The following is a 22,706-nucleotide window of genomic DNA, read 5'->3' on the forward strand; positions in this document are numbered from 1 at the left end:
GGCCAGCCATCTAGAGCTTTACATACAGCACCCATCAACTCCACAGTTTTTAACAACATGCATTACATTCCCAAGATGATCCCATTATGGAACTATCTATCAGAGGAGATGGGAGTCAATCTTAACATTGACCATATTTGCCATGAAGGTAAAACTGAAGCAACCCTAGAGACCTGGATTAGAAAACCATTACCCCTCACCTCACCCATCCCTCCCTCCTTCCCTAACCCCTTTTCGGTCCCTTCCTGTGCCCACCCTCTGACCTTTACATGCCAGTTCATGTGAAGTGTATTTGGGACACACTCCTATGCATAACATACATTTGGACTGAAGTAGCTAGCCGACAGTGTATTTCTTTAACAGACTTTCAATTCAGTTGAGGACCCAGTGTCCCAGTCCGACCCCCAAATGGATACAACAGACAACTCTAGCTAAGAGAGATGTGAAGTAGAATATAGACCATCTGTTTAAAGAGCTGTCTCAAAAACGTATTTACTGAAATCCACCGAGAATTCACAGGCGATGAGACTTGTTTCCCTGTGGAATTAAATGTGTTTTGCTTTAATGTGTGTGGTCAGTATTGGATCCTGGCTCGATCGCTGGAATAACATGGTCTGACAGTGGCAGGAATGTTGCGGGCGCCGCTTTCAGCATTAAGTCAAAGCCCAAAGCATGCTAACACCCAGTCCCCCCTACAGAGGACTAGCTTAGCGCCCACTGACTGTCTGTCTCTGTCCAGTCTGGGCCATGAGAAGCAAATCAAACAAATGGAACGAAACAGAATCCATAAACTTTTCTCTCTGGCAGTGCCTGAAATGTATTAGTTCAGCGTTTGTGAATGCAAAAAAATATGATATGGTCCCTCTTGCCCAGAGAACACTTATTCCACATCCCCAGTGCCCGGATTGACAAGGGTTATGAAGCAGAGGTCCAGCCTCAGAGCAGGCATTCATGCATGCATGCATCCCTGTAAAGTGTTACCGTCACAGCCAATAGTCTTACCTCCAAACCCCACGGGAAAGAGAGATGGTAAAGTAGTGCTGGGCCGGTCTTATTCTTTGAGATCCAGTAACAAGACAAGTTCAATGAGACTCTTAAGGCTCACATAATACAGCCCTGCCACCAATGTCACCACCTCTTATCTCTGATTGGCTAGGGCAGTGAAGTCTATTGTTGGAGCTAGAGGAAGCCTAGTATATATCTCAACCATTAAAGCAGGAACAATGACTTAACCGCGGCTGATCTAATAGAGCTATAGTCATGTAATGTCATACTCACACAGACCGTTAACATTAATTTGGTTCCGAGTTCCAAGATAGGTAGAGGTTAAACTGTCTAAGCAGCCAATGATATAGTGAGTTCAGTGTTAGAAAGAGAAAATAAACTAGACAAATTGGAACAATTTATATCTCTTTATTGCGGTTGTCGAGTCAGCGGTACAAATATTTCAGAACATTTATTCTGTAAGAAACTACCCACTACCATCACAAGGTTTGATCTGAAACTGTAGATAGTGTGCATTGCATAGTTAACTCTACACAATAAATGAGGGTGTTTGAAATAAAAGCAAAAATTACCAAAAATATGAAATAACGGCAATGTAAAATAATGTTATATATTTTGGTCAGACTCCATTGCTTGTAGTTCTAAGGAGTCATGGAATGTGATTGTCAAGGTTTACACAGAACAATCTTTCAATGCCCCTGCTAACCTTTATTTAATACCCATATTAACAAATGTCATGCAAAATGAATTAATGAAATGTGAAACATATAACCTCAATAATGAAACAGTAAAAAAAAAAGAAAAAAGAAACAGCTGAAGTCATAATGAGTTGGCAAAGTGTAAGGTACAGTTTATTCGGTGCCTGCATTAACAAGGCCTTGAGACCATTGGATGTAAAGGATTTGTGCTGGAAACACGATCTTACATACCACAATGCAACTTTAAGAAAACTCAAAACAAGCGTCAAGCGCAATTGTTGTCCGGAGTCAAAATCCGTCTTCTAGTTGACCGACTCAATCCTCTATCATTGTCAACATCTAAAATGTGCACTTTCCCTTCTTTCAGAGTCCTATAGTTAGTACGTGAGATTTGGGCTTAAATGGCAAGGCGGCATACGGCTTAAAACCGATGCCGTCTCAGGGTACAGACACAGTGTATAAATGTGTATCTGGCCTGCGATATTCAGACAACCTCACTGACAAAGCTGAGGTCCTTAACCTCCTAAATAGAAGCCATTGGAGCACGTACGTGAATAAGCCCCGGCGGCGTGCTTAGTGGCGTGGAATGTTGCGGGTCAGAGAGTCTCTAGGATGAGGATGTAACTCTTAAGTACACCTGCTGCATTATGGGTTGTTTGAAAGTTTAACAAAGTGAATTAGAGATTCAAACAGCAGGTACAAAAGCCACAAAAAACAGCCAATGACAAAACACGTAAAAAAAAAACATAAATAAATTGAAACAAGGATAATAAACGTTATAATAGCCGTCTTAATATACAACTTTCCTTTAGTTGCTTTGCACTGCCTTTCATTGCCTCTTGTCAGTTGGTAGTCACGTAATTTTAGAGTACAAAAGCCAAACAAATCTTGAGTATAAAGCTGTAATGGAAGATACAGTATAATATTCATAACGACATGTACTTCTGTGCTAACATATTAACTCAGACCATTGTTGCACTATTGGTAAGTCAAAAAAAGTGAAATAAGCCAAATCTACGGAGTGCTTATAATCTCTCTCCTGAACTGGTGAACATGAATAAAAGAGCTATATGTGAAGCTTTGCTTTAAATATAAATACGAAAGAAGTGAGATGGACGACATGGACAGAGCATTGGTGGTAGATGTCTCTCTTTGGAACACGGATATGATTGTGGAACTGGAAACCTCATATAAAAACATTTCTCTACTATATCAAAAGTACACATGTACTGAAGAGCGCATGGGGAAATACAATCTAATCTCAATTATTTATTTTTTTCTCCCGCAAGTTTTTGCTTATAACATATAAAACAAATCACCATATCATAAAACCTCCAAATTTCACAGCATATTCTTTTGTTTGTTGCGAAAGTAAGTCATAGTAAATCGTTGTGCAAAGGCACTACACTGTCATGGTACGAGATGGTGTCTATTCGTTTAAGTACAGTGCTTATTAAATAGAATCTCCTGTTTCTCTCCATTCCTTGGGGTCCCGCAGGGTGGTGGTCATATTCTTTTGGTATAATACACATAGAAAAGGAAGAGTCTTGGATTGTCTTGGTCCCCACCAGCCTTCAGAAGAAGCTCTTCGTATCATTCGTGTCCCATACCTGCTGAGGGACAGAGACAAGTCTATCAGAGCTACAGTGAAAATCTAAAAGTGAATACTCTAACCTATTTCAGATGGGTTAGACCCACACATCCATCCACCTACCCACACATACTTTTTGTATAAAAAAAAGTATTTTTTATTTAACCTTTATTTAACTACTGTATCTATTAGAAAGAGGTGTAGGATGTCTAGTCTAAGGACAAAACCATTATGCCTTTACCCACAGTCAGTCAAATGTAGCTAGCTAAAGAGACCTCTGTCTTGGTAGTAATCTTGATCTGGTGTTAAGTCTGCAGTGTGACTAGAGCCCTCAGGAAAAACAGTCAAGCAGGCCTTTCTGAATGAGACTGGGGTTGCTGCATGCTGTTCGATGTGGTGTCAGATGCCTCTGAGGTCCCTGCCTGCCTACCTGTCTTCACTCCCATTTATATAACTGACGCCTGCCATGTTGTCATTTGCCCTTCTCTCAGCGACAACAAAGAGGGGGAGTGAATACAAGGTGTGTGTGTGTCGAGAAACGTCGGATGTGTGCAGTCATTTCAAGCGTCTCGCTCTACTTTAACACATTCAGCATTAAAGTAGCGAGAGACACAGATTATCTGGGGCCGGGATTTTCAGAATGCACTAAATATGGAGCCACACCTCGCCTGAACTGTGAAGTGAGCTTGTTACATTAAGTTTGCCTCTACTCTGCTAGCCCCTGACAAAATGAGGTGTATGGCGTGATAATCTTCCACCACACGAGCTAGTAGTGTGTCAACCCAACAGCTGTTAATTTGTTCACAGCCTGGAAGGCCAGACCCCAACAATAGAATCCAGGTCGGGTTAAGGAGGGGTTGGACAAACGACACATTTCACAGACACGTCCGACATCCCTGGAGGCCAGTTCTCTCTACTGGGACAAAAGAGTCGTGGTGGGCAGGCCACTTTGGAAATAGAACACAATGCGAAAGTGGCATCTGAAAACACCATTGCCAGAGAGCCAAACAGCAAACAGAGATGATTTACAGCTGGCACCAGGTCTCAGGGGCAATGGTGTTATAGGGAAGGAGTTATGGGAGCTGGGGAAGGAAGGGAGGAAGTGCTGCTGGGCCACATGGTCGTCAGTAAATTACAACAGGCTCCTTTCCTTGTCCTTCTTCAGATGGAGCAGAACCCTTTAACCTCACTGACTCTGGGTGTGTGTTGTCACTAGAGCAGACTTATGACTATTGTAGATACAAAGACATGCATAGGCCCAAACAAGATGGGCACAGATACACACACACAGTCAGTCAACTTTGACCTCCGCCTAAGGCTTAAAACTATGTTGGCTATGGTAACAGAATGGACTCACCATTGGCAACAGATTTATTCTCCCCTCTACCAGTCACCTGAGAGAAGATAGATGGAGAGAAAAGTCAGAGAGAAAGTCATCCGAGGTAGCAGTCACTTCAACAGTCCATTTAGTCAATGCTGCCATATCCTGAGAGATGCTGTGTGCACTGGAATCTTTCAATCTCAGGCTGTGGTTCGACCAAATTGATCTCTTCTACATTAATAAGGAAGGGTTGATGTTAATTTGAGTATGATTTCCATTCTTTTTAGGGACTTCAGTTAAGAGGTTTGAGAGAGTGCATATTTAATTTTTATTTTATTTATTTAACTAGGCAAGTCAGCTAAGAACAAATTCTTATTTACAATGACAGCCTAGGAACAGTGGGTTAACTGCCTTGTTCAGGGGCAGAACGACAGATTTTTACCTTGTCAGCTCGGTGACTCGATCTTGCAACCTTTCAGTTACTAGTCCAATGCCCTAACCACTAGGCTACCTGCCTGAACCAAGAAGATTATTCCAGCCAATCAGGGGATTTGGGAAACAACATGAACAGGGTTCACATCCTGCATCTACAAAAAACACACAACCACACTAAGCCTATCCAGTAAAGCCTGGTCGTGGCGGTTAGTGGATGACATCTCCCACAGTTCCCTGCGGTAACACTGTCCTGTCTGTGTCGCAAATGGCATCCTATTCCCTACATTGTGCACTACTTTTGACCAGAGCCATTCCGGATGCAAACACTAATACCCCGCCCGCTTCCATGAACTCATCTCAAGCCCATCAGGCCCCTACGTCCCCTATCCCCTCATACAGCTCTCCTGACATCACCACAATGTGTGGTTAGTTAATAACACAGCTCATAACCGCCAGCCCCCTACCTTCCCCAGCTCCACGCCTGGTTTACGTCAGCACTAACCAGCAGTCTAGTGCCCCTCCAGCTCTATGTGGCTCGCCACAGGATTGGACTGCACTGCTGGGAGGTTGCTATACTCTGTCTGTGTGTTCAGCTATCGGGAGACTGCAGAGCAAGGCCTATTTCACAAGGCTCTCCGCTCCAGGGGCCAAATTTAGAGCCATTCCATAAATAAATATCATTATTGTGTCTTTTATCGGTGAAATATCATCCTCGTAAATAACAGAGGCCACATGGTGGGGTTGTGGCCAACACTGTGGTCATTGGAGCGCCATGGGGTCCTGTATTATGAGGGTCACAGTAGAGGTTGGAGATAGCTGTCCTTACAATTGCCTGTTCAGAATGTGGTTAAAAGGACCCACACATACAGTAGCAATGATTGGTTCTGCTAGCAAGGCCAAGTGTATGTATTATGTGTAAAATGAAGTGTACTTCTACAACAACATGAATTTGAAATATAGAGCAAAGTAGAAAGGACTATACAGGAAGCATGGGTGCTGCTGTGTCAAGAGGGGCATAGAAATGAGAGTCAGGAAAAAAATATAGAACAGCCATTTTGTGAAAGGCACTTGAGGCTCTAATTACCCATAGAATAGCAATAGCACAATACATGGCCCTTAACAGTGACTTCTATTTACAGTGCAGCTGGTTCCAGATCTGTTTGTGCTGCCTTGCCAACTCCTATGGTCATTGCTACAAACAGATCTGGGACCAGGCCATTTTTACCAATAAAAGAGAAGAAGACCTGACATCGTAGTAGACAGGTCAGTCCAGTGATAATATCAGTGCAGTGAAGTTGACATCTTTAAAACATCTTTACCTCTCCAGGGTTTCCAGACTAGTTAACGGTGAAGTCAACTAGCTAAGAGAGCTCTTCTTCAGAGCTCTTCAAACAAAAACAAGACAAAGCAACAAGCCGTTGTTATCCCCCTAGCTGGCAAATGTACATCATATGATATTATTAACTAACAGATGAATACTACAGGGCCTCAAAACATTCCCCAGGTAAACTTGTACGTGTACTGTTGTTGTGTGACATCATGGGAATGTACTGTAGAGTATACCGTATTGTGTCCCAATTGGCACCTTACACCCTATGTAGTGCACTACTTTAGACCAAGGGCTGTAGTAAAATAAAAGAATATGCTCTGTGTAGGGAGTAGGGTGCCATTTGGGACACAATTTGTGAGAAAGTATGATGGTACAAATTCCAGTAATGTTTGGGATCTTTGCTAAGTTTTTGCATATCTGTAACGATACTGAACAAAAATATAAACGCAACAAGCAAGAATTTCAAAGATTTTACTGAGTTACACTTCATATGAGGAAATCAGTCAATTTAAATAAATACTTTTAAATAATACTTTAAAAGGGCCTCAGGATCTCGTCACGGTATTTCTGTGCATTCAAATTGCCATCGATAATTGTGTTAGTCGTCCGTAGCTTAAGCCTGCCCTCACCATAACCCCACCGCCCCCATGGGGCACTCTGTTCACAACGTTGACATCAGCAAACCGCTCACCCACACAATGCCATACACGTGGTCTGCGGTTGTGAGGCCAGTTGGACATAATGCCAAATTCTCTAAAATGACGTTGGAGGTGGATTATGGTAGAGAAATGAACATTCAATTATCTGGTAACAGCTCTGGTGGGCATTCCTGCAGTCAGCATGCCAAATGTATGCTCCCTCAAAACTTGAGACATCTGTGGCAATGTGTTGTGTGACAAAACATTTTAGAGTGGCCTTTTATTGTCCCCAGCACAAGGGGCACCTGTGTAAATGATAATGCTGTTTAATCAGCTTCTTGATATGCCACATCTGTCAGGTGGATGGATTACCTTGGCAAAGGAGAAACGCTCGCTAGCAGCGATGTAAACAAATTTGGGAGATAACATTTGAGAGAAATACACTTTTTGTTGCTATGGAACATTTCTGGGATGTTTTATTTCAGCTCATGAAACATGGGACCAACACTTTACATGTTGCGTTAATATTTTTGTCCAGTGTACATTCTTCATGGCATTAGCCATTGTCTAAACTCAGGTATGTGTGTTTATGTATGCATGTGTGTGTGTGTGAGTGTACAAAAGGGTTCTTCGGCTGTCCCCATAGAAAAACCCTTTCCAAAACACCAAAAGGTTCTATCTGGAACCAAACAGGTTCTACCTGGAATTAAAAAGGGTTCTTCAAAGGGTTCTCCTATGGGAACAGCTGAAGAACCCTTTTAGGTTCTAGATAGCACCTTTTTTTCTAAGAGTGTTTGTGTGTGTGTGTACTATGAAGAGTTCAGGTGGGCCAGGTTACCTTGGCTGGGGAGGATCCCTTGTTTTCCCACAGACTTCTCTTGTTAGTCACATCTCCTGGCTTCAGATCCTGCGGAGAGAGACGGGAGGGGTGGAAAAAGGGAGGGGAGGTACATCAGTGTCTGTAGTCCTCTTCAACTCATATTCAAGACACACAATTCCAACAATGGCTGCAGTATTTGAGTTGAGGAAACAGAAATACGTCAACAGTTGGGTTGTATTACTTTACAATACCTGAGGTGCTGAGAAAAGGGATGAGAGGAGGCAGAAAGAGAAGTCCAGCAGGAAGAAGAAAGGAAGTCGGAGAGAAGGACTACCAGGCAGAGAGGTGCTGAGCTTGGAGAGGAAATGAGAAACAGTCAGATTGAAGAATGGAAGAAGCTTCTAAAAGGAAAGAAGACAGAAGAAAAGAAGGACAGTCACAGTAAATATGATTTCAAAAATGCAATTCTGTTATGCTCCGTTTAACCACAAGAGGGAGACAAGTAGATGTTGCAGTCATTTCAAGACATCATTTGTCAGCAGGCAGAGGCACAGACCAGAGCAAACATTCCCAGAGAGCAAGTCAGTCACCCATATCAGAATTTATATCGGAGAGCGATCATGATTCATCAATCAAGTCTTTTACGTAAATTATTTAAGTGACAGTCACTTTTAATGTCCGTGCAAAACTACAGGGGTTCATAGTGGTTTAAAAAGCTACACATCAAAGGTCGGCAGCAGGTATCACGTTACCGACCGTATAACCAGCCACACCACACCACTCACAACGCCCTGACCTTCTGCACTACTTCTTCTCAACGCCACGTCACCACGGCAACGGCCCTCTAGCGGCCACATGGTGTATCACTACGCCGCCATGACCTATGACTCCTACAGTGGTTATGGCAGTGGCTACTGTATGTACGTTTGCATTCATATCTAGTGCTGCCCTCGCACTGTGCACCTATTCGAAAACAGGTCTGGGTGCAGCCTGAGCGTCTTAAAATAAGCACTGTCTGAAGTTGAAATGTAGTCCAGGAGTGGACTACAGCGATAAAGGGACTGGAGTGCATTCAAAATGGCACCCTTATTCCATGCACTATTTTTGATCAGAGCCTTATGGAGTACTCTATACGAGCTTTTCCATTGAGACTTATACCCCCACACCAGCGGGACACTAGTGATTTATGTTAATGTCAGCTCTGGCGTTATCATCAGTGTGACACTACATTTAAGTCCTTTAGCAGACACTCTTATCCAGAGCGACTTACAGAAGCAATTAGGGTTAAGTTCCTTGTTCAATGGAACATCAACAGGTTTTTCACCTAGTCAGCTCAGGGATTCAGACCAGTGGCATTTTGGTTACTGGCCCGACACTCTTGACCACTAGGCTACCTGCCGCCTAAAGACTTGGCGAGCAGAATCAACGACCTTTGCATCATTCAAGACTGTTGCTTTGTGAGAAGGTGTTAAAGTTCACGGTTAAGAATTGGTACGTAACTGTCAGCTGAAAAGTACCCAGGGTATTGGCTCCTAATTAAAGCAGGTCCACCATATCCATGACTCAGTGAGACATGGGTACCGGGCCCGCGTAGATGGAAACAGAAAGGCCTGAGCCTTTTGGGTAAAATAATGGGATAAATGCGGAATATGGGCCCTGGTCAAAAGTAGTGCACTACGTAGGGAATAGAGTGCCATTTGAGATTAATCACTGGTATGTTGGAATGCCTCCATGCAGCCCAGCATGGGAAGCAGCCTGTCTGACTAAATCCCTAAGTCCTTCTGATAACCTGCATGTGATCCATGGTAGGAACCATGCCACAGTTCATATTAAAACTAATACATACTCCGACAATATGTGATATGTGCTTTTACAACACAAATAAATGACTGCTGTTAAGTGCTATGTGTTTTTCCCTTCATGACTTCATGGTTATAACTCAACAGCTCATCCACTTTGCTATGATTTATATTTCAAATTCCCTAGGTGACGCTAGACTATTTTCTCCCAACACGGCACATCATCCTACTACCGCTTACTACCATTATTTGCAGGCAATTATTAATACATGTACCAAAAACATATGGTAGCTAACAGCGCTTGTCAAAACTATTAGTAAATACTGTATACACTGAGTGTACAAAACATTAAGGACACCTTCCTAATATTGAGTTGCACCGCCCCTTTTTTGCCCTCAGAACAGCCTCAATTCATCGGGGCATGGACTCTACAAGGTGTCGAAAGCGTTCCACATGGATGCTGGCCCATGTCGACTCCAACGCTTCCCACAGTTGTGTCAAACGAGCTTAAGTCTCTGGTCTGATGAATACTCACTTATACTACAGCTAAAGTGCCGGAGCAACACCGAGATGGGGCCGCACATATAGTATGTTCCCTAATGAGTGTCTGTTCGCTGTCTCCCTTGACAAAGACGTCGTTCATCTCAATAAAGGATTAGATAAAGAAGTGCAAAGAGGACAAAAGCACTGTAGAGTAAGTGGTTGTCGTGGAGACGACCTACCGCGGGCCTTCCCCCCGGCGTTTTGCTCTCGGGGGTTTTATTCAGCCAGTCGTTGATGCGGCCCGCCACACCTATCTTCATCCCAGCTGCTTCCTGTGTGGAGAGGGGAAACAGGGAAAAAAAAGACACGGACAAAGTTCAACGCCAGCAGAACGCCCTGGGCAGCTCGTCATCGAGGATGAACAGGAAGTGGCAGTGAAACGAGCCCCTTCCTCTCTCTCAGCCCCCCCCCCCCCCGGTCCTGACTTCCTCCCAAACCGCTCCCAAATGGAGTTCCAGATTCCCTGTTGTTTCCCGGTCCCCACCTTGTACGTGCCCCCGCCACCCCCGGGTGAGTTGAACACGTTGCCTTTCTCCCACATGGTCTTAATGTTACGTATCCCATCTGTCACCATTGGCAGGTCCACGGCACCGGAGCGTGGGGACCGCATATCCTTGTTCTGTATAGGGAGAGAGAGAGAGAGAGAGAGAGAGAGAGAAGGGAATGGGAGACTATGTTAGTGTTGGATTCAGAGTGGGGAATGATCAATGTCGGCCAAAAGAGAGAAGAGAAACGTCTTATTTTGTGTTTTTATATCTGGTACTCTATTTGTGACTTGTTTAAAAAGGCTTTGAGAAAGGAGCCATACAGAGTAGGCTTATGAATAAAACATATTGTAGTATAGTATCATTACCATTATCTAATGCATGTACTGTAGCTTTTAGATCCAGAGCAGTATTGAAATAGACTCTATGTGCTAGATATGGTAATCAGCGATGGTAACAGTTATACAGTCCCAGTCAACACAAGATGTCTTTCCAACATTTTTCTCATATTGTTCTCATAGGGCTCATTGGCAACAGTAGGTCTAGTCAGGTGATTTGTGTTGATGTGTAACCGCTGACCTGCGCCACAGAGGTGTACTGCTCCAGTCTGTTGTCAATCTTAGAGACGACCGGAGAGTGAGACGTCTTCACCGCGCTGCTCAGAACATACAACAGAATTAGCCAAAGGGTCATTGTATTACTGAGCCGTATGACTTCACACTGAAAGCACCGGTTGTGAATCAAACAATTAATGGAAACGACTGTTCACCTTTTCTGTGCCGACTTGTTCAGAAACTCTGCCCTTTCACCAATCTGTAGACAGATCAGTGAATTATGCATCCACCATTTATTAGGCAGTAGCCACACACAAACACACACAAACACACACCACACAACTCCCAAATACACACAGTACTCCCACATCCCACACACCATCCAAACCCAACAGCACCCTCTCCTCCTTTCTCCTGTTCTACCTTTCCCATTTTTAGCAGACCCATTACATCCATGTTTAGACTGGGCTTTTCCTAGCCCAGCGAGACACAATGTGACTGACTGTTCTGTTCTCCACAGCCCTAGCTACAGCTACTGTCATCCAGCCAGGAAAAGCAGAGAGCAGAGCAGCACAGGCCTTTTTCAGGCCCTGCGCTGTGGGAACCTCGCTCAGACTGCTGTTTATGATATACGACAACAGGGCTAAGGGGGGGGGGGGGGGGGGGGGGGGGGGGACGTTCCTGAAAAGAAAAAAAAACCTCCATCCCTGCTCCCTCTAAAAAAAAGAATATAAAAAAGGACCCTGCTTGGTCTCTAGCTCGGCTCTGCTACCGAAATGTGGGTGTTCCTAAAATACTCCTCTCGACAGGAAATACACCATTCTCAGGCTGCGTCAGCACATTTTAAAAGAGCTTTCCTTTCCATCCTCCGAGTCTGACGTTCTTGAAGGGAGCAGCTCTCTTTATCTATAGCGAACTGTGTCGACTCCCATCTGCAGCTTCTGGAACGTTAATGTCACTACTCTGGAATAGTGCAAGAGGACCGGAGAGTGTCCTCCTGTGTCTTCGTTACACTGGAACTACAGGAAATTGTCGCCACAACTACGGTGTCGTGACTTGAACTACAGGAAATGTAGTCACAACTACGGTGTCGTGACTTGAACTACAGGAAATGTCGCCACAACTACGGTGTCGTGACAACACACTGGAGGAATCAACTCAAATAAATCAAACTACTATTAAAATTACTAGTGTGTAAGTCAATCAAACAAAAAAAAGGTGCACAACTCACTCCACTGCAGAAAAAAATGATGTTAACACACACACTGGAATGAGTATAACCTCACAACAATGCATCACACACGCATTAGCTATGAGTAGAACCAACGTTGCCCATAGACACCGATCTAGGGTCTGGGTTTACGTTCCTCCCTCCTAATGGTTCAGGTTTAGATATGGGGAAGGGTAATCTGATCCTAGATCTGTAACCTATGGGCAACTTCTACCATCAGCTGTACCTACAGTGAACATGATGACAAAGTAAAGCTGCGGAGAGGAATGGAAGGATGTTAACATTTACCAACAGACCAGACAACAAACGACAACAAATGGAAATAGATTATTACCTCAAAAACGATTCAAAAACCACTAGAACACAAAGTAAGACTACTTCAGGGCAGGTTTCAGTGAGTCCAGCCTGTGAGATGGATATTTGCTAAACTTTGGAGTAATTAGATTTTCTCCATTGGCAGAATAGTGAAAACCCCCATGGACATTCACTGCATGGGAGTTTATTTCCGCAACACTGGAGCGTTTATTCACATAAGTTGATTAAACACACTACTCCATGACAAATATTATCTTTATGGTGATAAATTGTGGCGTTTCCAGTTTGCATGCCTTGTACGCAGTAGCAAGACAACAGACAAACCCACGCAGACAGAAGACAACAGAACAGAGACACTTTATTGTCAACAACAATGACGCCATAACGTTCCCAGTAAAACTGTCCTGTTACCTAGAATGAGGTGAATTAAGATAAGGTAGAGATTATGCCACGAAAGACACTTTTTATTTATTTATTTATTTCACCAGGTAGGCAAATTGAGAACACGTTCTCATTTACAATTGCGACCTGGACTAAGACTAAGAAGTACAAGCTATTATATGGGAGCCAACTGTTACATCTTGAGTAGCTTTAAGGATCCCTGCAGTGTACTTGCTAGATTGATGACAGGGTTAAAGCTATGTGACAGTATTCGAACATGGTCATAGACAAACAACACAGAGGGAGGTGACTGAGAGGTCAAAGGTCAGAAGTTGTTGACTGACCTTGAGGGAGGATCCTCTGGGGCTGAAGCATTTGAAGGGTTTGGCCTCTCCGTCGACGGTCTCCGCCCCCATCTGCTGTCTCTTCTCGGCCGCCTCCGCCCTCCTCCTCTCTATCTCCTCCTTCATCCTCCTCTTCTCCTCCTGAGAGATGCGGAACACAGCAGAACGCTCAGTTATTAAACGGTCGCACACGCACAACCAGGAATGTACGCACGCAAACGATAACTAAGAGCGGGTATCTTCCTCTAAAGTGAACTTTGGCCTAGTCTATAGATCAAAGCACCACTCCTCTAGTGAAATTACTTCTTTACAGTTTGTTACTGTATTACCGTCTGCTCTTATTGCTACTGTACAGTTGGGAAACACTATTTATATTTGATGTCCAGGCCTCTATTTGGATGTCCACCTATATCCAGGCCTCTATTTGGATGTCCACCTATATCCAGGCCTCTATTTGGATGTCCACCTATATCCAGGCCTCTATTTGGATGTCCACCTATATCCAGGCCTCTATTTGGATGTCCACCTATATCCAGGCCTCTATTTGGATGTCCACCTATATCCAGGCCTCTATTTGGATGTCCACCTATATCCAGGCCTCTATTTGGATGTCCACCTATATCCAGGCTTCTACTTGATGTCCACCTATATCCAGGCTTCTCCCACCCTGACACAAAACAGTCTCTTACACACCACAACATGAGACGACCCCGTGTTCAAAGCCAAGCACAGCACAGAGACCTGTCTGGAGATGACAGAAGCTGTGTCTGAAACGGCATTCCCGATCCCTATATAGTGCACTGCTTTTGACCAGAGCCGTATCCGCAGAGCCCTGATCGAAATGAGTCCACCTGATAGGGATACGGTGCCATTTGAGACGGAGCCAGAGAAACCTGTCTGGATACGACGTACAGTACAGTAGACTAGGTAATTGGACCGTGAATGGTGCAGTGTCAAGTGCAAGTATGAACAGGCAAATTATGGACTGACTATCATAGCTTAGATATGTTAGGGTGAAGTCATATAGCAGGGGAAGAAGAATGATGGCCTATAAATGAATTATTATTGGGGATTCAAATAGGAGTGCACTGATAAGGATGCAGTATAGTGAGATCATGTCATGGTGAAGCAGGCAGGAATATGACGTATAGCTGTTATCTTCAACAGGTGTTATGACTAAATCAACTGAACAGTCTTGAGATGAGGAAAGGGAGAGACAGAGACAGACAGACAGAGAGAGAGAGAGAGAGCGCAGAACAGTGAAGGAGAGCGGCACAGAGAGAGAGAGAGAGAGAGAGAGAGAGAGAGAGAGAGAGAGAGAGAGAGAGAGAAAGTGTGACATCACTGCTAAAGAGACACTCCCCTTGTCCACTTCAAACCCTACCTCCTCTCTGTCCTTCTTCTCGGCCTCCTCCTGTTTCTTCTGTCTCTCCTCCTCTTCTATGATCTTCCTCCTCTCCTCCCTCTTCTTCTTCAGCTCCTCCAGCTCCTGCTCAGCCCCCTGCTGCTTCTGTCTCATCCTCTCAAACTCCTCGCTCTCCGCGTCGTCACGGCGGCGCTTCAGCTCCTCCAGCTTACGCTCCGCCTCCAGGCGCGCCGCGTCGTCCTGCTCCTCCGCCCCCGCCGCCGGGGAGTGCCCGCTGCCGCGGCTACGGGTCGCGCACAGGACGACAGGTTAGTGTCGTCACACGGGTAGGAAGACAGCCACACGCACAAGCATACAAATGCACACGTACACACACACACAAAGACTCAGCCTAGCGCTGTCTAAGGTAACAGTGTGTCTAAGGTTTCACTCTAGTGCTTCCCTCTGGGGAGCTAGGATTACATGACCCGTGTCAAACACAGCAGTTCTGCTCCAGAAACAAACCATGCTAAACAACAGTATGTTTGTGTGCGCTGGGATAAATATGCCTTTCAATTACCTTACAGACACCTTGGGCAATACTCTCCCACCGACCCCCCCCCCCCATATTCTGAATCATGACCAATGTAAAGCGAAGACCACAGAGTGCGTGTGTGTTTGTATGTGTGCGTACGCATAACGTTGCGTGTAGCATTAAACCATTAGAGCACGTATGTCTCTGGCTCCTACCTCAGGGTCCTCTCTGTTTTTTTGTGTTTTGGAGGAGCCTCCTCGTGCAGACCTCCATTCTGCTTTTCATCCACCTGCAGGCACGGAACACACCCTGAGCACACTGAACTCTGGGAATGAAGGCGTGCGCTTGTGTCCGTGCGTGGGTGCTTCTATGTGACATCACACCATTCCAACCAGGACCAGTGACTCCACTCGGTGACCCTGGCTTTGTCCAAAATGACACCCTGTCCCCCACTGGACTACTTCTGGCCCAAGTCTTCAAAGTAGTGCACTATGTAGGGAATAGGGTGTCATTTGGGACACACTTCTGAGAGCAAAACAGAGGGTTGCGGAAAGTGAGTAGACATGACAAACAGATGCAAAACACGGGTTTCACACACAACCTCTTCCCCCACTGTGGCAAACATGCAGCTGAACACACAGTGACCGTATTGTGACCACTCAGTGGATGGCATGGCATTAAACCATATTAAGAGATAATCACATGACTGTGACCACAACCACACCTTATAAGGTGCAGCTCTGTTACCGTGGATGCAAAACCACACTGTGACCACACTTAGCGTCTAGAGAACTTCAATGTCTGGGAAATATTCATTTAGGCTACGCCGCTACTCTGCTTCATTGACAAAGACACGAGGAGCTGTCTTTAGAGTTATTATACAGTATGATTTCTGATCATTATTTCGGAGACATTTGAGTTATCCAGAGATGTTCATGCTTCCATTTCACACCTCTATGTTAAAGTCTCACCACATCCAAGCCGTTCTGGATGGTTGACATCCCACAGTCTTCCTCAGTCTCATTGTTCAGTGTCACTGTCGTTCCCTCTACCTCTAACTGATCTGGTTCCTCTACCTTATCACTTAATTCAGCATCTTCTTCAACCTCTGCCTCTGAGTTGACTGATTCCTTAACCTCATTTAAAACCACCGCTTGTTCTCCTGCATCTTCCTATGAGAAGGAATGGGAGTGTCACGTTTTGAGCAAACTCAGATAAACGATCAGCAAACTCCAGCCACCAAGCCAATCAATATATCCATGGTCATACCTCGTTTCTAGCTTTTTCGTCAATGGATTCCTATGGATAAATGAGGTACATTTTATGAATGAAAACATGCTGACGGAAAATGAAATGAAAACGGACAGAAAAGTATAAAATAAGAATAGACTGACCTGTTCTCTCATATAGGATCGTCTCGGTTTCTCCTCCACCACCTCTTCCTCCTCTTCTTCCTCTCCCTGCTCAGCCTCTTCCTCCTCTGGAGCAGCCTCCCCCTCCTCCTCCTTCTTCTCATTCTTTCGGCAGTTCCGCTCTTCCACCTCTTCTTCGTTGTCTTGGTAACGGCCACTGCGGCCGACGGACCTCTCCTCCACACTATTCTCCCCGCTGCCGTGGTTACCGGCATTCTGATCCTTCTCTCGCTCCAGAGCTTCCATCATTCTTTTCTGCCTGCGCTCCTCTCGTTTGGCCATGCGCTCCAGCAGGGCCTGCTCATCATCGTCTCCTCCACCCGAGGAGGTCACAGAGGAGGAGGACACCGACACAGTCTCGGTCACACTGAGAGAGTCGAGAAAGAGAGAGAGAGAGACATGCCACAGTCAGTTACACAGTCAATAAATATCACACTGAGGGACAAAAACAGTAAACCACTGAATTCACTATGTGGTCACTGCTTCTGAAGTTAAACTACCCCTCTCTGCTGAACATTCCCCAAGATCAGGGCACCACGACACAGTCAATATGGATTTCTACTCGGCTCATATGGACATCAACAACAAGGGCAATAGCATTTCAGCTCCATTCCCAGTTCACATGTCTAATCAATTTACCTCACTGAGTCTTCTGGCTTCCTAGCTGTGGGTTGTTCTTTTATCCACATGTTAGGTCCAACAGCGTAACTTAGGCCTACACGAAAGTCCATGGCTGCTTTTCTCTCCCAGAAACGTATCCAGTCCACATTGCACTAGCGACTAGCTACCTCCTTTGCCCAGCCTCATAGCATGCTGACAGGGCATCCATACGACACAGTACGTGGGTCTGCATCCAACCCTCCAACCACCTCACACATACCGACAGAGTTGAATACAGGCTGACGACACCGTTTGGCAGATGTTAGCACAGAACCCAACACAATCAACAACGGGTCGGGTTACGTCTGATCACAGGTCGAGACAATCCATGACTTGTTCAATACCCACAGGATATGGCTGTGACCTCACAGAGAGAAACCATTCTCCACTACAACAGTGCTTCTGTACTGGTGGATGTCAGAGCAGCCCACTACTTCCAGTGTCTCCTGCTGTACTGACCTCAAAGGGACATGGTATGGGGGCGGACAGTAGGGTGAGCTATTTATGACTGATTGGTAGACAAAATAAAGAGGGCCTCTGTCTAAATGATGTAAGTCTATGATGTCTGGGTTTCTCTACTGTAAGACTTCTTCAACGCTTTAGAAAGGCTACTAGCCCACAGCGTGACAGCAACTCACCGTGCATCTATTCTATTGAGAGAGTATACTGTAAAAAAAAACAGAAGAGGATAGGAAAGGACAGCTGACAGGAAACCTGGACTGGAAACTTCCTCCAGGGATGGCCTGAGCTGCATTCCAACAGTGCATGAGATCAGGGTTACACACCAAGGTGGTTATAGTTTTGTTATTTTCTATTTGTTTTTATTTCTACTAGATTTAAGATGTTTATTTAGTTCAAGTTTGATAAAAACATTTTTACGTAATTTATTTTCAGTTCTAGGGACAGAAAGAAGCCTATTTGTGGGAGGCTAGGAGTCATTTACGTGTTTAGTGTGTGTGTTTGGGGACGTCACTTATGCATAAGGTGAAGGGTCAGGTCATAGGTTAGGTTTAAAGGTAGACTCGGCGAGATGACGTACAGTTGAAGTTGGAAGTTTACATACTTCGGTTGGAGTCATTAAAACTAGCTTTTCAACCACTCCACAAATTTCTTGTTAACAAACTATAGATTTGGCAAGTCGGTGAGGACATCTACTTTGTGCATGATACAAGTCATTTTTCAACCATGGCTTACAGACAGGTTATTTCACTTATTAATTCACTGTATCTCAATTCCAGTGGGTCAGAAGTTTACATGCACTAAGTTGACTGTGCCTTTAAACAGCTTGGAAAATTCCAGAAAATTATGTCATGGCTTTAGAAGCTAGACTAATTGACATATTTTGAGTCAATTGGAGGATGTATTTCAAGGCCTACCTTCAAACTCAGTGCCTCTTTGCTTGACATCATGGGAAAATCTAAAGAAATCAGCCAGACCTCAGAAAAAAAATTGTAGACCTCCACAAGTCTGGTTCATCCTTTGGAGCAATTTCCAAACGCTTGAAGGTACCCCGTTCATCTGTACAAACAATAGTACACAAGTATAAACACCATGGGACCATGCAGCCGTCATACCGCTCAGGAAGGAGACGCGTTCTGTCTCCTAGAGATGAACGTACTTTGCTGCAAAAAGTGCAAATCAATCCCAGAACAACATCAAAGGACCTGTGAAGATGTTGAAGGAAACAGGTACAAAAGTATCTACATCCACAGTAAAACGAGTCCTATATCGACATAACCTGAAAGGCCGCTCAGCAAGGAAGAAGCCACTGCTCCAAAACCATAAAAAAGCCAGACTACAGTTTGCAACTGCACATGGGGACAAATATCGTAATTTTGGGAGAAATGACCTCTGGTCTGATGAAACAAAAATATATTACCTTTTGGCCATAATGACCATCGTTATGTTTGGAGGAAAAAGGGAACGCTTGCAAGCCGAAGAACACCATCCCAACCGTGAAGCACGGGGGTGGCAGCATCATGTTGTGGGGGTGCTTTGCTGCAGGAGAGACTGGTGCACTTTACAAAATAGATGGCATCATCAGGAGGAAAATTATGTGGATATATTGAAGCAACATCTCAAGACATCAGTCAGGAAGTTAAAGCTTGGTCGCAAATGGGTCTTCCAAAAATGGACAATGACCCCAAGCATACTTCCAAAGTTGAGGTAAAATGGCTTAAGGACAACAAAGTTAAGGTATTGGAGTGGCCATCACAAAACCCTGACTTCAATCTGATAGAAAATGTGTGGGCAGAACTGAAAAAGCATCTACACAGCTGACTCAGTTACACCAGCTCTATCAGGAAGAATGGGACAAAATTCACCCAACTTATTAAAATAAAGTGGTGATCCTAACTGACCTAAGACAGGGAATTTTTACTAGGATTAAATGTCAGGAAACTGAGGTTAAATGTATTTGACTAAGGTGTTTGTAAACTTCCGACTTCAACTGTAGATGCACAAAGTAAACAGTAGTAGTGGGTCAATTTCCACAACAGCCAGGAACCAGTTGTGGTCCTGTAGCTACCACGTTGTAGCAGCGTGAAGCGTACCCGTGCACATTCGCAGATACTCTGTGTGACAGCAAAGTATTGCATCATGCTCGTCTCATCTCTCAACGTTCGAGCAGACCACTTTTGTCAAATCTTTCAAAAGTGTGTTGCATTCTGGGGATAAAAATGGTCCAACTTAGGGCCTCCCAATTGGTGCAACGGTGTAAGGCACTGCATCGCATGCAGTACTAGAGACATTACTACAGACCCGGGTTCATTTCCCAGGCTGTGCCACAATTGGCCCAGCATCGTGAGGGTTTTGCCCGTGGGACTTCACTTAGCTCATGGCACTCTAGTGACTCATTGTGGCCGCCTGGGTGCCTAAACAGCGTTTCCTCCGACACATTGGTGCGGCTGGCTTCTGGGTTAAGCTGGCGGGTGTTAAGGAGCGCGGTTAGGCGGGTCATGTTTTGGGGGACGCATGACTCCACCTTCGCCTCTCCCGAGCCCGTTGGGGAGTTGTAGCGATGAGACACGATCAAAAACTGGGGGATAAAATACCAAAGATTATTAAAATACATCAATAAAATGGTCCAACAGTCGTTTCTGTAGTTGCTCCTCACCGACTTCATCTTGCAGCTATCGTCTGCATTGTGGGAGGCTGTATTGTCAACCAATCATTAGGGTGTTTCAGTTTGACCCACGCGAACATGACTGAAACAGGAACCAATTTTCCGTGATTTATGTGTACAGTGGATACATACAAATAAATGTGATATTTTAGGTTCTCTCTCCCTTATTGACTGTACAACGTGTAACATAATATTACATTGGGATATTTTGCGTGTGATATGGGGGTTAGATACATGTTGATTTCGACATTCTGAAGAAAACCTTTTAGCTGTTGGAAAACCACATTGGTGTCCGACGAAACCTGCATTTCCCCCGACTACACGCCTCGTCTTTCGTATACAGTAAGGTTGATTTCGCCTTACCACTCAAACCTTACAAATATCTGCTGTGCTGCTCTTGGCAAAGCCATCTTGCCAAAAAACAAAAACGGAACATAATTCGTGATGGTTATTATTCTATTTTATTAGTTTTGGAGTCGAAGATGATAGTTTCAGTTACTCAGTATAGTTTTTCAAACAGATATGGGAATTATTTTATTTCAGTTTACTAAATAGTTTTTGGATAATTCGTTTTCGTTTCACTTTCAGTTTACTATAAGAAACATATTACACACACATCCATTATTAAAGGGGAAACTGGGTTCAAACCACAATCTCCTGCCCACCACAATACTGTTAGCCCCTGAGCTAAAGCCTAGGCATTATGTTTGGGAGCTAACACACGTCTTCAGGTCTTACCTGTGGCTGTTGGTCATCCCCACGCTGTCACTGGGCTCCTCGCCTCCCATCCCTCTCATCCTCTCCTGACGTGCCCTGCGTCTACGCTCCCTTGCAGCCTCCTCCTCATCCTCATTACTACCCTGGAAGGCCATCCTGAGGGAGAGAGAAAGAGAGGAGAGAGAGTCAAGTAAGTCATTTTTCCCCCCCTGAAAAACAAAGAAGAAAAACATAACCATAAGTTCCAGCGATGCTGAGAGTAAGTCCTCCTTTCCTTAGACAGAGATCAGGGGAGTTGCAGTACAAGATAAAGACTCATGGTGTCTTGTATCTACGTGACTCACTGTACTCTCACCCTGTTCCGCTTTACTCTACTGAGCGCAGGCCACTGCTGCTGAGGTTTCACTTTTGACAGCCGCCTGATGAAAACAGTGTCTGGAGATGTGGCTTGGCCAGCGATGAGAGGAGAGGACCCCGACCGTAACATGGCTGCTGGCCCACGCCTGCCTCAGTCCAGGCTCGGCCCAGTGGAGGGTTGAAGTGGTCGGGAGCTGTAGTGTGTGAAGGGCCGTAGTGTGTATAGTGTGTGTGTGTGTGTGTGTTTTGCCTGTACTTTACAAAGGCCAGATCACTGATCTCAATGCCCTGCAGTTTGACAGTCTGACAGGAAAGTCTCCAGCCCACAGATGTGCTTTAAAAAAAAGGTACCAGTCCATTCTATTCAGATGAATCTTATATTTCATGAATCATTCATGAAACATTGGGAAAGCCTCTCCCCTAAAGGTCTGAACCAACTTCTTCTCTTCCCCGCCTCTGTTTTGTTTGTGAGAAGAGCTCCATTCGGTCTGCCTCTGTGTGATCTTCAACATCAGTGTCAGGCATCGGCTACGCTAACATCATATGGTCGTTTGGCAGTGCGTACCGCGTGTTATTGAAGCATGTGCAGTTAACATGTTAAGCAGAGTGCTTTTATGGGAGACTTTACAGCTTGCGAACAGCAGGCTCTCCTGCTGGGTAAACTGACTGAGGAATGTTGTTATAATTGAACACAAGACTCTGCTCACGCCCAAACTAAACCTGGAGGGACGGTGACACACCTCTCTCTCGTCATCTTACATCAACAATCCTGGGAATATTTCCGTTGAAGCTTGCATTGACGCCTGCTTCGAAACGTGTACGAACAAAGTACGCGTCTGAGAACCGCCCTCTGTGCTCCTACTCCCGACTGTTCCGCGCTCCAATTTGCATATTCGGAACACAGCCGTATGCACATTGTGAAACAGCCACGCTCTCTTTCTCTCCCTCTCACTTACAGCGCATGGGAGTGTACGTACGTTTGAGTGCCAGGGCGAGAGTGTGTACGCTGAAGGTCTGCACCTCTCTACAATTTGATACACATTTACAATTCCATCAGACTAGAAGC

General features: G+C 44.8%; 1 protein-coding gene across 13 annotated transcripts in view; it reads right to left on the bottom strand.

Annotated features, from left to right (window-relative positions):
• Positions 1-1,397: 1,397 nt before the first annotated feature.
• The window catches only part of LOC129838883 (non-muscle caldesmon-like), a 55,578-nt gene continuing 34,269 nt past the window's right edge, over positions 1,398-22,706 (bottom strand). For 3 of the 13 annotated variants that reach the window (XM_055906125.1, XM_055906124.1, XM_055906126.1), the window contains 15 exons: positions 21,305-21,439; positions 16,765-17,149; positions 16,640-16,669; positions 16,342-16,542; positions 15,586-15,659; positions 14,875-15,139; positions 13,491-13,631; positions 11,435-11,478; positions 11,245-11,320; positions 10,665-10,799; positions 10,360-10,452; positions 8,090-8,239; positions 7,857-7,925; positions 4,652-4,688; positions 1,398-3,316 (listed from right to left, as the gene is read on the bottom strand). In XM_055906125.1, coding sequence (XP_055762100.1) covers positions 3,297-3,316; positions 4,652-4,688; positions 7,857-7,925; positions 8,090-8,239; positions 10,360-10,452; positions 10,665-10,799; positions 11,245-11,320; positions 11,435-11,478; positions 13,491-13,631; positions 14,875-15,139; positions 15,586-15,659; positions 16,342-16,542; positions 16,640-16,669; positions 16,765-17,149; positions 21,305-21,439 — 1,855 coding nt within the window. In that variant the 3' untranslated portion in view covers positions 1,398-3,296. Of the gene's footprint in view, positions 3,317-4,651; positions 4,689-6,369; positions 6,436-7,856; positions 7,926-8,089; positions 8,240-10,359; positions 10,453-10,664; positions 10,800-11,244; positions 11,321-11,434; positions 11,479-13,490; positions 13,632-14,874; positions 15,140-15,585; positions 15,660-16,341; positions 16,543-16,639; positions 16,670-16,764; positions 17,150-17,421; positions 17,686-21,304; positions 21,440-21,638 lie in introns of those variants that run through there. The other 10 variants (XR_008756919.1, XR_008756920.1, XM_055906129.1 and 7 more) reach the window with 10 other exon arrangements.

This window comes from Salvelinus fontinalis, chromosome 39 (genome assembly GCF_029448725.1).
Source record: "Salvelinus fontinalis isolate EN_2023a chromosome 39, ASM2944872v1, whole genome shotgun sequence".
Taxonomy (NCBI): Eukaryota; Metazoa; Chordata; class Actinopteri; order Salmoniformes; family Salmonidae; genus Salvelinus; species Salvelinus fontinalis.